Here is a 15,965-nt window from a genome sequence, read left to right as displayed (position 1 = left end):
GTGTCAGACAAAACTGGGCTTGAATCTGGCTCCGCCAATAGCTCTGTAACCCTGGGTAAATTTCATAACCTCCCTGTGCCTTTGCACAGCAGGGGTAACCCCGGCTTCTCAGCTCGGCTGCTGAGACCCTTGACCTGTCGTGACCTTTTCGTTTTCAGAACAGAGGCTCAGAGAGGGGCAGTGACTTGCCCAAGGTCACACATCAAGTCGGGGGCAGGCCTAGGATGAACGTTCTGCTCAGAGGGCCAGGCGGGTCCTCCTGGCTGACCCAGGAAGGCCCCACCTCAGGCAGGAATGAGGTGAGGGCTGCAGACTATTTCCAGCTCTGGGCTTGGGGGGCGGCGGTTACAGGTCCGAGCAGGCTGCAGAGGCAGGGGGTGGAGGGGCAGGGGCCGCAGGCAACAAATCCTGGACGGTGGGGAGAGTGTGCATTCTCAGCTGGCGCTAAAGACTGACAGGCATGCCACATGGGGACCCTGGAACGCCAGCCTGTGCGGCCACGGGCTGGGCCTCGGCCAGACCTGCCGCAGGCTGGGGTTGGCCCCCAAGGTCTCCCCAGCCAGCCCAAGCCCACCTGGCGCTGCCTTACGCTGGAAGGCCGCTGACTGCAGGGCGGCTGGTCTACCCGCTGGTGGCAGGGGGCACTGGGGAGGGAGTGTGGCCTCCAGGTCCCTGCTGCAGAGCTGTGGGCAACAGCTGCTTGAGATCCTGTGAAACCCACATCCGGCAGAATCCCCCAATCCCTGCCCGCCCCCTCCAGCCTCTCCCCGTCCTGTGCTGCCTACAGCCCTTGGGGTCAAGCCCAGGCTGTGTTACCTGGGCGGGGGCACCCTCCAGCTCCAGCGCTCGCCAGCGCCTGCGTCTCCACCATCACCCACTCGACAGCCCGACTAGGGAAGGGCAGCGGGTGTCAGGTCTTTATGCGCAGCCTTCCTGAACTCCTTATGGCTCCCTGGGGAGTCTATTCTTATCCCTCTTGTACAGATGAGGAAATGGAGGCACGGGGAGGTTCAGTTACTCATTTGAAGGCATGGAGAGTGGGTGTCGGGGCGGGGAGAGCCCCAGGCAGCACCTCGCCGTGGCCTTGAGCCTCAGCAGGTGTACGGGATGCCCCGTCTCCTGGGCCCAGGCCTCTGCTGGCTGTTCTGGCCCTGACCGGCTCGGGTCCTCTCAGCTCTGCCTGATGTGGGACGAGCCCGGGCCCCGGGCCCCAGCCTGGCTCGGATCCACCAGACCCAGGGACCCCGCCAAGTCAGCTACCGGGCCGGGGCTCGTGTGCCCTGCCGGCTGGACCCCCAGGTCCACCAGGCCCTCCACGGGTACCCAGACACCCCTGGGCTGCTCCGGGCCAGGGCCTGGTGCTCTTTATCAGGGGTGAAGCCAGGGCAGGGCCCAGGGCCTGACTGCAGTCTAGACTTTAGGGTGAGGATTGGCCTGGAAGCCTCTGTTTAACCATCTGGCAAATGGGCACAGGGCCTTTTGAAGGCATTCTTGAAGGCCCGATGGGGTGTGACAGCTTCAGATACTGTAAGGCGCTCTGGAGGGGTCAGAGAAGGCTCCAAGGCTTCTGACTTAAGGCAGAGAGTTAGCCAAGCAGAGATGCGTTGGCAACGGGAAATCCAGATGAAGGCTCTGCAAATGAAACTCCCAGTGACAGACCCCCCCACCCCTGCACCTTCTCTACTGTGGGTTCAGAGAAGCACAAAACACCAGGCCACTAAGGGGAGAACAATAGTTACAATCTGTGGAAGCCCCGCAGAGTGTCTGAAATTGCTCCGTTTTGCACGTGCTACCTGGGCACTACCTACTCCACTGACTCCCCTGTCAGGCAGACAGAGGCACTGGGACTGTTCTGGTTTCCGGGTGGGGAAGCCGAGGTCCAGAGAGGGCAAGGGCATGTCCACGGCCACACAGCTACCCTCCAACCCCGAGAGTCCCACGCCCTCCCTGACACGCCTGAAAACAGAGGCCACGGCTCACCTCAGCTAGGAGCTGCCCAGTGAGCCCAGGAGCTGCTAGAAGCTTTGCAGGTGAGAAGCCAATGATCCCGGAATGGCTCTTTCTCCTTGGAACATATCCCTCCTTATGTGTGTGCGTGTGTGCACGCATGCGTGTCTACCTGCGTTTGTATGTGCGAATGCCGTGTGCCTGTGAGAGCTCGTGCTTCTGTCTCTGTGCAGTGTGACCACGAAGATGGGTGAATGGGTGTCTGCACACACGCATGCGTGCTTGCCGCATTCACACGTGCCGCCTGTGAGGGAGCCTGCAGCTGCAGGTCTGTGTGTGTCTGTGCATGCATGGCCATCCAGGTCCATGTGGACATTGTACCTGCCCACCTGGGCCTCCTGAGTAGCCGTGTGCACACGTGGACACAGGCACAGGCCTGGCTGCGGAAGGAGCGTTTCTGGGTGCTTAGGGCAGGTGCCCGCCTCTACTTCTAGATGAGAACACGCACGGTAACCGCGGTGCCACCCGAGGCCTCTTCTTCCTCAGGAAAATCCCGGTCCTCTCAGAGGCTTTCTGGACCACGGCCCTGCTCCACCTCCTCCACGACGCCTCCTGGATCCGCTTCCACCCGCCCACTCAGAAGTCCAGCACGAGCCCACCCTTACCGTGGCAGCTTTCCTACCCACATGCCCCCCACCAGCGAGCTGCGGGTCCTGCCAGTGTCCCTGCCTCAGTCTCTAGTGAGTCTCACTCCTGCTGCTGCCCGGCTGAGGCCTCTGACCTCTCACTGGGACCGTGGGATGGCCCATCAGTGGCCATGCTCCCGGGCTAGGGCTCTCAGTGCAATGCTGGCCCAGGGATCTGGCTAAGCACACCTTCGACAGGCCACTTAGAACCCTCAATGGCCCCCGCTTCCCTTGGGGTTTAATTCCCCAGCCTGGCTTTTGTGGCCCTTTCCAATTTCCCATCCCCTGCACCCTCAACCCCCCACCCACCTACTGCTCATGTCATGATCTCCCAGCTTCCCCACAGGAGCAGAGAAGGTGAGCAGCCCCTCTTCCCTGCACCCCAGAGACCGGCATCAGGGCTGGCACCCTGTGAGTGCTCAGTGCAAGCTTGGGAGGTCAAACTCAGGGGGAGATAGAGAGGGGGCCTTGTCCAGACAACATACCTCCCCTCAAGAAGGAGCCACGGGCAGCACGACAGAGGGACCCCCGGAGGCCAGGCCTGGCTCACGCCTTGGAAAACCCCTCTCCCTTTGCCTTGCATTGGGACACCCAGGATGGCCTTGACCCCCAGCCCCAAGAAGAGACCAGCAGAGAGGCCGGGCCACAGGCAGGCTAGTCCAGGGGCCGGGTGCCTCCTGGAGCCACACAGCCGTGTCTGGAGCCCCAGGCTCAGCCAGGGGTGTCATCTTGGGCAAATTCTCTCACGATTATGAGCTTCGGTTTTCTCCCCTGTAAACTGGCTACGATCAAGGCACCTACTTCGAAGAGCTGACACAGCACAGAGCCTGGCATACAGTCAAGTATCCAGCACAGAGCCTGGCATACAGTCAAGTGCTCAAAATGTTAGACTTATTAGTGTTGTTCTTGTTCCCATTTACTAGAGGGGGAAACCAAGGCTTAAAAGGCTTAGCCGGCAACAGAGTGAAACCAACCCCCCGCGCACCGCTTCTCCACTGTCGGCTGCCCTTGAGTGGAGGTGGCCGAGATGGAGGGGTACGGTAGAAAGAAGCCCCCTCGCCCACATCCTCCCGCTTCTCCGGGCCCTGACCAGCACTGCCCGCTCTGGTCCAGCCCCGTCCCACTGTCCAGCCCGAGCCCGCAGGCCCCCAGCGTCAGCAGCCCGCCCACCCTGCTCACCTGCCTATGGCTTCTGCCCGCAGACAGGGCTCGCGGCTTCTAAGAGCTCCAGGAAAATGAAATGGTGGGTGGTCCCAGCAGCCCCGCGCCGCCTGAGCACAGCCGCTGCAAGTCCTACGGGAGAGAGGAGAGGGACGGTGAGCGCCGAGCCTGACCCTGGGGGCCCCACCCCTCCGCCGACCTCCAGCCCCCTCCTGCCTGGCCCCCAGGCAGCCTCCTGGGAGGCTGAGCAGGCCCACCCCAGATGGCCCACCCCAGAGGCTGGGTGCTGCCAGGGGCTCTGCCCACGCTCCTTTCTCCTCACTCTGCTTTTCAAAGCCCCACTGGCCTGGAAAGCTCTGCTCGGGTGCTCCCGAGGAGCCCTCTGGGACCTGGCCCTCCTGTCTTTGTTCATCCCCCAGCAGGCCCTGGTGGACCATCCCCACTGCTTCCTACAGGCCACACCTCTCCGGAGCATCGGGACAGCAGGTCCAGTGTAGCTCTCTATCCTCTGAGCGCAGCACGGGCCCCAGAGACTGCTGGATGGATGGATGGATGGATGGATGGATGGATGGATGGATGGATGGGTAAGTGGGTGGATGGGTGAGTGGGTGGATGGGTGAGTGGGTGGATGGGTGGATGGGTGGGTGGGTGGATGCATGTGTGGGTGGGCGAATGAATGGATGGATGGGTGGGCAGGTGGATGAATGAGTGAATGAGTGAATAAATGAGTGAATGGGTGACTGGGTGAATGAATGAATGACTGGATGAATGGGTGCAATGAAAGTGTTCAGTGAACAAACAGAACAAAACCAGCCAACTGGCGTGCTCCTCGGAGTCGGGCAGCCGCTCGGCTCCCCCAGCCTCCCTGCGCCCTCCTCTCCGTTAGATCTTAGGATGCAGGCTTCAGGTTAGTGGGAGGAAAGCCAGAGGGTGACGCGGCTCATTTTCTCAGGGATCTGTCATTTCACAGATGTGGAAACTGAGGCCCTGAGAAGGGAAGGGTTCACAGCAAGGGCGAGAGGAGAGCCCGTTGCCCAGAGCTGCCACGGAGCGCCCCCCGCCCCAGCTGCTGTGTCCCCGTGGAACAGCTGGGGCTCTCACAGGCGCCCGGCTTCCCGACGGCCGAGGCATCAGGCCGGCCGTGGCAGGCGATCACCGGGTAAAGGGGCACCAGGGCCACCCCTCTAGGCCCCCTTCAGCCGGCGGGGGTCTTAAAACTCCCACTGACCACCTCCCTCCACTCCACGAAGCTGGTCGGGGCCTCCCCACCACTGCCGGGGGGCAGACGCCGGTACCACCCTCAGAAAACGGGAAGCACCTCCTACCCCACGGCCCACCCCGTGACCCAGCCACGCCACTTGCACAGAAGCGGGCAGCGGGTTCACCGAAGGGCACAGCGGCACTGCCCGTAATAACCAAAAAGGGGGCAACGCCCCCGACGCCCGGCAGAAGCACTCGACCAGGCACCTGCCCCGACGGAACCCGCCACGCCCGGAGCATGACGGGGGAGCGGCCGAACAGGCGGCGCTGACCACGTCCTCCTGCCCCCAAAGGGCCGGACAGCCGAGAACTTCCGTAAAGGAGCCGCTCGCGGGGCTCAAGGACGGGCGGCGCTGCCCTCGGCTTGGGCGCGGCGAGGCCCTCCGCGGCCTCCCCCCGGGAGGCGGGGGCCCCTCCCCGAGCCCCGAATCTGGGGAGCTCCTTTGCCTTGTTTCAGGAGGACTGAAAAGGGCATTTTGTGAGTAACAGAGAGCAAGCCTCAAGAGGCCACCCCGGCCTTCCTCTGGGAACGCTGCCTGGCCAACGGCCAGCGCCGCCCGCAGGGGCTGGGGCCTTCTCGGACCGTCGGGCAGGCCGCGGCCGAGCGAGCCCCGGTGAGACCAGCAGAGGGGCTGCCCGGCCCCCACGGAGGGCTATGAGAAGGCGCAGCGGTGGGAGTTCTGCCAGCAGTCAGTAACGCACAGCGGCTGTTAGCCGTCCAGAGGCACCCCGGAGGGGACGGGGCGGCCAGAAGGGGCACCCCGGGGCTCTCGGGGGTTTCTTGGGCCTGGCAGTCACACAGGCGTGTTCACACCGTGACAATTCACCAAGCCACACCCTTAGGGACACACGATTTTCTGCATGGATGTGATACTTCAGCTGACGGTAACAACAAACCACCCCTCCCCTGGCCTGCCTGCCCCTGTGGCACCCACACTCTTCTCTGTGCACTCCTGCCATGCCCTTTCCCTCCCCCTGCCCGGGCTTTGAGCTTGGGGCCGAGTGGCACCTCCTCCAGGAAGCCTTCCCTGGCCTCTCCAGACCTTGCCCAGGCGTCCATCTTCACACGGTACTTTCTCTGAGGCCGGACCTTCCTGTGGGCGGGCTGAGTCCTGCCCCTCTGTCTCACTCAGCCCTCCGGGCTTTCTCAGGGTTAGCCTGCATCCCCCAAGGCCGAGCCCCCACGGCGATGCTGCGAGGGCCAGAGCCCGCTTCCGGAGGGGCGGGGCAGCGGCCATCACGACGCGTATTGCGCGCCAACAGCCCGCAGGGCAGTCGCTCCTGTTGAGTGAAGGAGAGGCTGGATTGGGGGGGAGGTGGCTAGAGGGGAGGAGGATTTACGGGGGACCCCCATTTTGCAGGCAACGACGACACCGTAAAACGTGTACCGTTCCTTCCTTCTTAATTATCTATTAAAATAAAATAGCAAGCCCGACTGGCAGTCACACAACACTGCGCCTCGCCGAAACAATGCAAACTGCCAGGCAAAGCAAATTAAGAATTGTAATGCCAGACAGATGGGGGCATCAGATCTGCTCAAAGCCTTCCGCGCATCGGCTCGCCTCCGTCGACGCAGAGCCAACGGGCAGCTGCCCTCCCCTCTCCCAGCCTTCAGGTGGCGGGAGCAGGGTCTCAGCCGGCCCCCAATGGCAGAGCCGCCGGCCGCAGCCCAGACACCCCCTCGGTCCCAGAATCCCCTCTCTGAGCTGCCTGCCCCCGTCTTCTCAGTACCGGCTCTGTCTTAAATGGCTCCACGTCCTTAGTGGAGGCCCCTCTGGCCTCAGTTTCCCCACTGTCATCTGAGAGATCTGGCTGATTCGACCCCCTCTGATGAGTCACCTCTCCAGTGGGAGGGCTGGGCCAGGGTAAGGTGGCACCGAAGTCTAGAATACCTCTCTCCGCAGGAGTCCACCGTGCCAGGAATGGCACCTGCCAGCAGCAGGCAGCTGTGCCCACCTCTGTCTCCCATGGGCAGGCCAGAGCATCATGTCACCTGCCTGTCCCTGCAAAGGGGCTCCCAGGCCTGGGCTATCCACCCCGAGGGCTTTTTCCTAGTACCAGGAGACCTTTCCTGAAAAAGGAAGCTCCCTGCCCGGCAGAGGGGCACAGGCAAGCAGAGGGTGGCAGGGTGGCAGTGGGCAGCACGCCAGGTCTCAGGAGAGGTGGTCTGTCCTGTAGCAGAGGTAATGCCACACTGGTGAGGACAACAGCCCAATGTCAGGTCCCACAGGTGGGCACCCTGTCCCCGGAGGGGTGCAAACAGAAGAGAGCACCCTGTGGGTGCCGGATATCTGCATCAGAAAGGAGATGGACTCTGTATTTCCCAGACTCCTCTGAGGAGAAGGCTCGCCTGGGCTGCTTGTCACCGCCCCCTCCCCCCCCAGTTTCCCAGACCTCTCCCCTGAGAATTGCATTCAGTAGGTCTGGAAGGCAGCCCAGAAATTTGAATTTTTAACAAATAGTCCCAGGTGATTCTTTGCATCTGGCAAGTTTTGGGGAGCACTGGCAGGTAACCCTGCAGGTCCCCTTTGGGCCCAGAGATGAGTGAATCCGAGCCCTCCACGGTACCCCACTCCTGCCCATCTGGCACCCACGAGTCCACGCAGCAGCTGAACTGTACAGCGTCATTAAAATAAAAACGATTTAAAAGCTTTAAAAGGGGGCAAAGAGGTAGGGGGAGGGGGTGGTTCTCAGCCCATGGTGGAACCAGTGGCAGCTCCTTCCTAGCCCCTGGGGCCCCCCAGAGCCATCCAGAAAAGCTCAGCCGGGGGGTGGGGGGCGGCGAGCCGACAGCTGTTCAGTTGCAGTTCAGGGAGACCCAGAAAAGCAATTATCTTGCTCTTAGCAGAGAGGCACTGGCTTTTACCCGCCCCTTCCCTCCCTCCTCCCTCCCTCCCGCCCCCACGCGCGCACACACGCACACGCGCACAGGCGCACACGCACGTCCGGGCTGCGAGGCTGCTGCTGGCTGGCTCTGAGCCCGCCTGCCTCCCCACTCCACATACCCCCCACCCCAGCCCCCCAGATTTCTCCGAATCGCTCAGCCTCCATCCTCAGCTGCATTCCCAACACTTAAATCATTTAGCCCGCTAAACCGGAGACGGCAAAATGGGTGCTATTTCTTAAAAACATACAGAGAGCGTATTAAATTATTGATAGCCATTAAACAGGGGGAAAAAATTAAACAGCTCTCAGCTCTTATCAATCATTCATGCAGTTTCCACTGGGTGTTTTCTGGAGAGCGATCACACGGGCAACCCGGGGAGCCGTCCCTGCCGGCAAGGAAGGCATGGTGGGGGTGGAATCGGGGAGGGGGCTGCTCGGGCCCCCAGCAGTCGCCCGGGTAGCGGGGAGGGGGCTCGGCAGGCAGCCAGCCTCTCCGCCTGCCCACCCCGCCTGCCCTCTTCAGCACACCATTCACAAAGGGAGGCTCCGACATTGCCTCCCGGAACCCCCTTCGTGAAAGTTCAGCCTGCTTTTATTGAGCATCTATTCTGCACCAGGCAAGGAGGACACACCAAAAAATGAGCATGAGCTCATTTCTGCATGCAGCGGTGGTTGCACCACGTGGTGGGTAAAGCCAGGAACGAGGTAGATAGAGAGGAGGCTCCAAGGAAAATGGGATGGCCTCCCTGGGAGAGGAACGGCTGGGGAAGACTTCACCTAAGACGCATTTATGGGGGGAAAATTGCCAAGCGGCCGTGTTGAGAGGGTGTTAGAGGAAGAAGGCACAGCCCAGGAAAGGCGCAGCAACAGCGTAGCTGCGCCTTTGTCGGGGCGCCCCGTCCTGCCAACCTCACACACTGCAGGCGGCAGGGACTGGCTGTAGGAGTAGGGGGCTTGGGAACCAGAGCTAGAGGGTGACACAGGCTGTGATCTTGGCCTCTCCTCCAGGTGCTGGTCAAATCCAGGCCAAGGAAAGGACGTGTGAGGCCAGGCTGCCTTGGTGTGGACGGGCAGGGCCTGAGGCTCGCCCGCAGCTGCCCAGGGCAGTGGCCTCCGTACCCCCACCTGGCAGAGCCGGGCCCTGGCTCTGACTCGGGACACTTAAGCCAGAGTGACGCAGAGCCGCGGAGGCCACAGGGCCGGGCCATGGCCAGTGTCCCCAGCACCGGCGGGCCAGGCCGAGCCACCCTCTGGAGACGGTGCCCCTCCTGCCGCCGTGCTGTGCCAGGGCCCCGGGCACCAGGGCCCGGCAGCCAGTGGACACCCAAGGCCTGCTTCAGCTCCCGGGGAACGGCCACAACCGGGGGCCCTTGCGGCTCTGGCTAGGCCAGGCTGCTGCGGGGAACACAGAGGCCCAGGCCTATTCCTGCCTCCCCCTGCCCCAGCGCCCCCCAGCCCCGGCGCACCGGGCGGGCTCCGCGTTCTTGAACGACTTTCAGAAGGGCTCGCTGAGCCAGCCGGGAGCCCAGAGGAGGCCCAGCCAAATGTTGATAGCACCCTCGCCAGAGAAAGCTGCTGTCACAGGGAAACATTCTGGGGAGAGCAGTTGTTTACCACCGACGCCTGGGACCGTCAAGAAATCATCACAGGAACTAAATTGGCAAAGTTGCAAAAGAGAGAAGGACTCCCCAACCCCGGCCATTTTCACCTGGAAGATCAGGCTGCTCGGCTTTGCCTCGCGCTGGGAAAATGTCCTGAGAGCTGTGGGGACGGGGACGGGGGGCTGGCGGAGGCCCACCGGGCCAGGACTGGGAGACAGCGGAGTGGGGGGCTGCCGTCTCCGGGCGCCGGTCTGCTCGTCTGCACGCGCGCAAGGCTGCTGGAGGCCGGGGTTGATCTTACAGGACGGGTGGCCCCCCGGCTGTCCGTCGCGCGAGGCTGCTAGGGACACGGAGTCCCCGAGGCCTACCTCGACGCCCCTGCTCCACCGTCCAGGGCTGGGGGACGGGCTGAGGGCCTGCGCAGAAGCCGGCCCCTTCCCCACACCTGGGCTCGTGCCCTGCTACTCTACTCCTCTCCTCTAGCCCCGGCTCCACACAGGTGCCAGGGCCCCCGCAGTGCCCGGCTGAGCTGGCACAGACAGGCTGTCAAGGAAGCAGAATCAACATACAGACGGGCAGAAGGTCCTAAAACCTAAATCAAACACACCTGTCCCTGCTCATATCCCAGCCCCGGCTCCCCCTCCCACCATGGGCTCCTCCCACTGGCAAATTCCCAAGACCTCCGCCGAAGAGTGCCATCCCTGCTTCTAGAAGATTCTCACACCCCCTACAGCCAGTCACACCGTAAGTACTCATCATTCCCTGAAAAACCTTTCCTGTCCTTTCCTGCCCCAGGACCTTTGCGTGTGTCACTCCTCTCTCTACCCGGCCAAGTCCGGCTCTGGCCAAGCTCTAGCTCCCCGTTCATCACTGTTGCAATGTTCTCCGCATTACACTACACTTAATTCTGTTCACATTTACTCTGAACTGGAGGGCACCATGGATGAGGATAGGATTCCTTTCATCAGCACTTGGCACACAGGGTCAGGGAAAGCCTTTAACTTTATTCCACTCCAGCCAGCCCACGGTGACGGCAACCAGTTCCTCCCTGGGAATCAACTGTCCTTGGAGACGGCCCAGCCCCTCAGCCGACAGCTCAAAAGCAGTTCTTCCTAATATCTAACCTGTTTCACTCCTGCTGTAATTTAAAAACCATTCTCTGGAAAGTGGCTAAGATGTCCTCAGCCAAGGGTAAATGAGACCGTACTCTTGGAGCTCCCCGGGGAAGGGGCAGGCTTGGGAATTTCCAGGCAAAGGCCAGCAGAAATTGGCCACAAATGAATCATTAACTCTCGGGTTGAGAGCTCGGAGCGGCTGTTGCCAAGGTCTCGGGTTCTGGCCTGCGTGGGCCACTTGGCCTCGCTTGGCTCAGGCGGGAGGGCGGCCCCACCCCCTGCTGACCATCTGCTTCACCCACGGCCACTGGTCACTCAGAGCTGATGCCGTCCGAGCCAGCGCTGCCCAGATGTCGCAGGGGAATACATTCCCAGCTTCGCCAGGAAGGACTCCAAGCTGTTGCCCGCACAGTTCTGTCTTTCTGGAATGCCATCTTTGTCCTTCAAGGTCTGGCTCCAGCCTGGCCTGCCTCCCCCCTCCCCGTGTGCCTGCCCCTGCCCCCACGCTCCCCCAAGGCCTCCTCTGTGTTTCCACAGCCCTGGCCCTGTCTACTGCTCTTCTCCTCCCTGGCCTGGTTTGGGTGCCAAGCCCCTGCCAGGACGGGGGTTTTGCACTGTCTTCTGTACCTCCAGGAGCAGGCATGAAGCAGGTGGGGGCTGAGGGCTGTCCATGACACGGTCTGCTGTCAGCTGGAGAAAGGGCTTGAGCTGGGGGCTGGGTGCTGGGGTCTCTGCCTGGAGCCAGTGAGTCATCAGGTCTCCCTCCGGGCCAGCCGTGGGGCAATCGCCACGTGGTCCAAAGGAGGCAGTGCCAGCTGGGCCCTGAGCCTCAGCAGAGCTGCAACCCCTACTCTCTGGTTCATTGGACTTACCCAGGTCAGCTAACAGGGAGGTGAAGATGGTCAGCCGCCACGCCAGGGAATCAAGAGTGCCTAGAGCTGCAAGCAGGAGAACTGCATCCAGCATCCCTGTGGAATCTAAGCTCCCTCTTGATCTAGAGGTGGAGTGGACGTCACCATCCCAGGGTCCACAGGATGGAGGAATAGACTATGGATTAGGGTAGACTTAATGAAATTCTACTATAAACTTTTCGTGACTACTAATAGAAGAAATTGTATCACTGATGGGGACAAAGTGACCACAGCAGCTGCTGAGGGCAGGGAGAGGGAAGAAGAGATATGATGAGGGGGCATTTTTGGGACTTTGGAGTTGTCCTAAAAGATATTACAGGGTAGATGCTGGACTTTATATATTCTGCCATAACCCACTGAATGTACAGGGGGAGAGTGCGAACTACAGAGTAAACTATTATCCACGTGGTGCAGCGGTGCCCCAAAATGTGTTCGCCGAGTGCGACGAGTGTGCCACAATGATGGGGGAGGTTGTTGGTGTGGGAGGAGTGGGTGGGGGGGTGGGGGTATACGGGAACCTCTTATGTTTTTTATAATGTAACCTTTCTTGTGATGTATGTATCTTCAAAAAAATACAATTTACAAAAATGATGGGGTGGAGGGGTGGGGTATGCTTTATACGGGAACCTCTTGTATTTTTTTTAAATGTAACATTCTATGTGATCTATTAACTTTAATAAAAATAAACCCCCCCACACACACAGAGGCAGTGGGCGAGGCGACCACGGCCTTCCACAGGCTGGACACCCTGACCCCAGGAGCCGACGCCTTCCACAGGGGTGCTGCCTCGCAGGCTGGGGTGTCAGGTGTTAACGCTCCAAGCTGCCCCGGAGAAGGGGCTTGGGTTCTTCTTGGATGGGGACAGATGGGCATGTCAGGCGAGGGGGTGACTCTTGGCTACGTGAGCCCCTGTGCTGCCAGACCCAGCGCCCGCCTGTGCGGCAATGAGGCTGGCCAGAAGAATGGCCCCGGGGACCGAGCGGCCGCTGCGTGTCCCCCGCTGGTAAGCTCGGCCCACGTTTCTGGCGAGGGCGCCCCCCAGCACCCCGAGGGAGATGCTTCGACGGCGCCCCCTTGAGAGACGAGGACTGCAAGGTCCCCGAGATGAAGCTCAGGACTGAGAAACCTCCCCAAGGCCAGGCGTCTTCCCCACGGGTCCGGCACCCCGACTCAGTGGGCTCAGAGAGGGAACATGCTGTGCACGCCACCCAGCAGCCTGCATGGAGCCCTTTTCCCATCTGCCTTGGGGACGGCCGGCCAGAGTCCTTATTACCATTTTACAGATGGGGAAACTGAGGCCAGGCAGGGGAGGGGGGCGGGCTTGGTGACTTAGCAGCTTGTGCACCACGTTAATTCCACAACGACCCCCTCAGGTAGCGTGTTGCGGGTGAGGCTTGGGAGGCAGAGGGAGCCGCCCAGGGCCCGTGTTGCGAGCGGCACCTGGGGCGTCTGGCTCTCATGGGCATGCCCTGGTGACCTGGCCTGGCTAAGAGTGGACACGTGCTTCCAGAGCACAGCGCTGGGGGCCCCCACACCTCGGCCCCTCGTGTCCCCCGTGCCCCCTGGAGCTCTGAGACCAGGTCCCTAACCACCTGCCCGGTGGCTCCCGGGTCCCAGCGCTCTGCGCGCCGTCCAGCAGCGACAGTCTGACGGAGGAGCCCCAAGCAGGCCAGGCACCCCGACACCGTGCACACAGGTGTGGGTGTGCGAGTGTGGACCCATCTGGGGAAAAGGCGGCCAAGGCCCACACGTGTGTGCACGCACGCCCCTCACCAGCACATATCCACGTGAGGGCACACGCAGGTCAGGAAGCAGGCGCACACCCACACGTGCAGCTGGCCGTGGAGGGACTGCCCGCGGAGGGCCCGCAGGCACATGACGCGTGCATCTGGGCACACTGTTCACGCACACGCACACTCAAATGCAGACGCACACGAGCCAAGAGCCCCTCACACCGCCCAGTAGGGCAAAGAACTTGGGGGTCCGCCAAGCAGGGGCACGGGCAGCTGCGGATGCACACGGAGCACGTGAGCCTGCGTGCGTCCACCCAGGCATGTGCCCCGGGGTTCACCTGCGCACACGTGTGCACAGAGCCCTCGGCGGCGGCAGGGCCCAGCGGAGCGGACGAGGGGAGCAGGTGGGCCGGCGACCACCTGCAGGTGGCTGTGCCGGGAGCTCCTTGCTGCCGCCACGCCAAGAGAGCCGGGCCCGTCCAAAGCTGCCCATAAATCTGCAAGCCACCTGCCGCAAGCATTTAAATCACTGTCCCTGGGATGCGGGGTCTCCTTAGAACCGAGAAGCAGCACTGTCTGGCGAGAGCTCGCCATGGTGGTGGCGTGGGGTTAGCCCGCGTTTGGCACTCCCCGTCCACCCGAGGCCACCTCCCACCCTGGCCCCCAGCCACACCCCTTCCCGGGCTGGCCCTTCTTTCCTGTCTTACATTTCTTCCTCTGCTCTCAGCCTGAGACCTCTGAGCTCAGCGCCAGGCCGAGCGCGGCCCCCCCACCCAGGGCTGAAGGCCTCTCCTGGCAGCCGGCACCCTAGCTAGGCCCTAGGTGCGCTGGAGGTGGGATGGGGGGTGTGGACATTCCATTTCTGGGCAGGAGCGCTGCGGAGCTGTCCCGGGTGTGGGATTTGAAACCCAGGCCCTACCCAGCTCGGGGAGCCACTGCGCCTCACTGGCCCTGCCTACCAAGTGGGGACAAGGAGGCACCCCCAGGCTGCGAGGATCCGACGGCTGAGGGCGAGAGCTTCGTGGACGCTGATTAATTATGACCACTAATAATGCAACCATCTGCATTTTGCGGTGGAGCAAGGATGATTTAATCTGGGCCCTGGTGGCCATATAAACGGGCCTCAGGGCAGGCGCGGGGCCAAAACCAGGCCTGAAGGTGTCCAGGGTGACTGTGCATTGGGGAGGGGCCGTTCACACCGCCCAGACAGATGGAGAAAGGACAGGCAGGCGGACAGTGGGGACCCGGCCCCTGAGCCCACACACAGCGGCCACTGCCCCAGTGCCATCTCTTGGCAGGGACAACCCAGCCACGGGAAAAACCAGCGTGGCCTCTCCCCTGCTGCGCAGCCCCGGGCCCACCCCACACGGAGCCCAGAAGCCTTACGGGACTGAGCTGAGGCCCGGGGGCCGTCCTCTGCCCAGAAGACCTGGACAGATGGATGCCTGGGGTTCAGGTTAGGTCTCGCCATGAACTGGCTGTGTGACCTCAAGCAAGTCACTTGCCAACTCTGGGCCTCCATTTCCTCACCTGTAAAATGGGGCAGTTGGGACGTCCTCTCCTACTGGCCAGATACGAAGCCGACGGAAGCGTAAGTGCCCTGAGCGTGACAATGTCTCTATACAGAAGCCCATTTCCAGACCCAAAGCCCAAAGGTCCGCTCTGGTGGGGACACTCAAGAACAGTGGCACGAAGATCTGAAACCACAACTGTCCCAGAAAACCGGGGGCTCTCGGCTGCCCGGGCGGCGTGCGTGCGTGGACACGGGAGCGCATGTGCTGCCCCTTCCCCCAGCCCCACTCGCCATGCCCCTGTGGGCCCTTCCCTCAGCGCCACTTGACGGCTCTTTGGTCTGACCGTCAGCCCTCTCCTGGGTCCCTGGGTCCCGCCCTGGGTTAGCCAGATGGGGAGGGGCCGAGGGCGCCCACGAGCACACGGGAAGGCGCAGGTCCCCGGGGGCCCGCAGCCCGGTTGGAGGAGACCACACTGCATGATGGGCAAGGGCAGCCCAAAGAGTTCCACTAAGTTCCAACAGAAGCTTCCGGGCTCGACCACTCACTGACTGCCAGGCCCGGGGCTGACGGTGCAACGGGCATAGGCCCCCACCTCCAGCTTAGAGGAGTGCCTCAACGTTCAAGAGATGCTCGTATGCCACCGAACGTCCTTCCCAGGCCCCGGGCAGGCTCAGTCAGTCACCGCACCGTCGTCCTTCCACAGCTCATACGGGCCTCGGAATCACCTTCCTGTGCAGCCCTCCAAGCCATCACCCTACGATAGCTGACTTCCCTGTGAGTGGAGCAACCACTGCACTTAAGCCTGGAGATGCGCCCTGGGAGCTTTCCTGAAGAAAGGTAGCTGGGGGAGGCAAGAGGGGAGGGGACAGCACCTGCTCCCCTCCCGGGACCCCAGGCGATGCTCCCGCGCCCGGGCGCCCCCGTCGGCGGGCTTCCTTCCGTGCGCCCCTCTTGGTGAGGCCTGACCCGGCTCCCGGCTGGGGAGACACCTGCTGGCGCAGGCCAGGCGTGGCTCTAATCCCGGCACGTTGTTGAGAAGGCGGAGGGCCCCGAGAGCCGCGATCTCGTCTCGCCACAGAACCCCCAGGTCCAGGCCCTAACCGCCCCGGGGCAGCAGCCCCCTCGGCCTGGGCCCTGGGCAGGCGTCCCTG

The 15,965-nt window shown here is 62.3% G+C and overlaps 2 protein-coding genes across 5 annotated transcripts in view; one reads left to right on the top strand and one right to left on the bottom strand.

The window, feature by feature from the left end:
• ZMIZ1 (zinc finger MIZ-type containing 1) overlaps positions 1-15,965 on the bottom strand; it is a 221,723-nt gene that overhangs the window by 173,467 nt on the left and 32,291 nt on the right. For all 4 annotated transcript variants that reach the window (XM_058299307.2, XM_058299305.2, XM_058299306.2 and 1 more), the window contains exon 2: positions 3,813-3,926. The gene's annotated coding sequence lies outside the window, so the exon portion shown is untranslated. The remainder of the gene's footprint in view (positions 1-3,812; positions 3,927-15,965) is intronic.
• Positions 12,439-15,965, top strand: part of LOC139439094 (WAS/WASL-interacting protein family member 1-like) — a 35,826-nt gene continuing 32,299 nt past the window's right edge. Inside the window, exon 1 of the mRNA XM_071215579.1 lies at positions 12,439-12,570. Within this exon, the coding sequence (XP_071071680.1) occupies positions 12,439-12,570 (132 nt within the window). The remainder of the gene's footprint in view (positions 12,571-15,965) is intronic.

The sequence above is a fragment of the Dasypus novemcinctus genome, chromosome 6 (assembly GCF_030445035.2).
Source record: "Dasypus novemcinctus isolate mDasNov1 chromosome 6, mDasNov1.1.hap2, whole genome shotgun sequence".
Lineage (NCBI taxonomy): Eukaryota > Metazoa > Chordata > Mammalia > Cingulata > Dasypodidae > Dasypus > Dasypus novemcinctus.
Note: the sequence above shows the minus strand (reverse complement) of the source record. Positions and strands in the feature narration are given on the sequence as shown.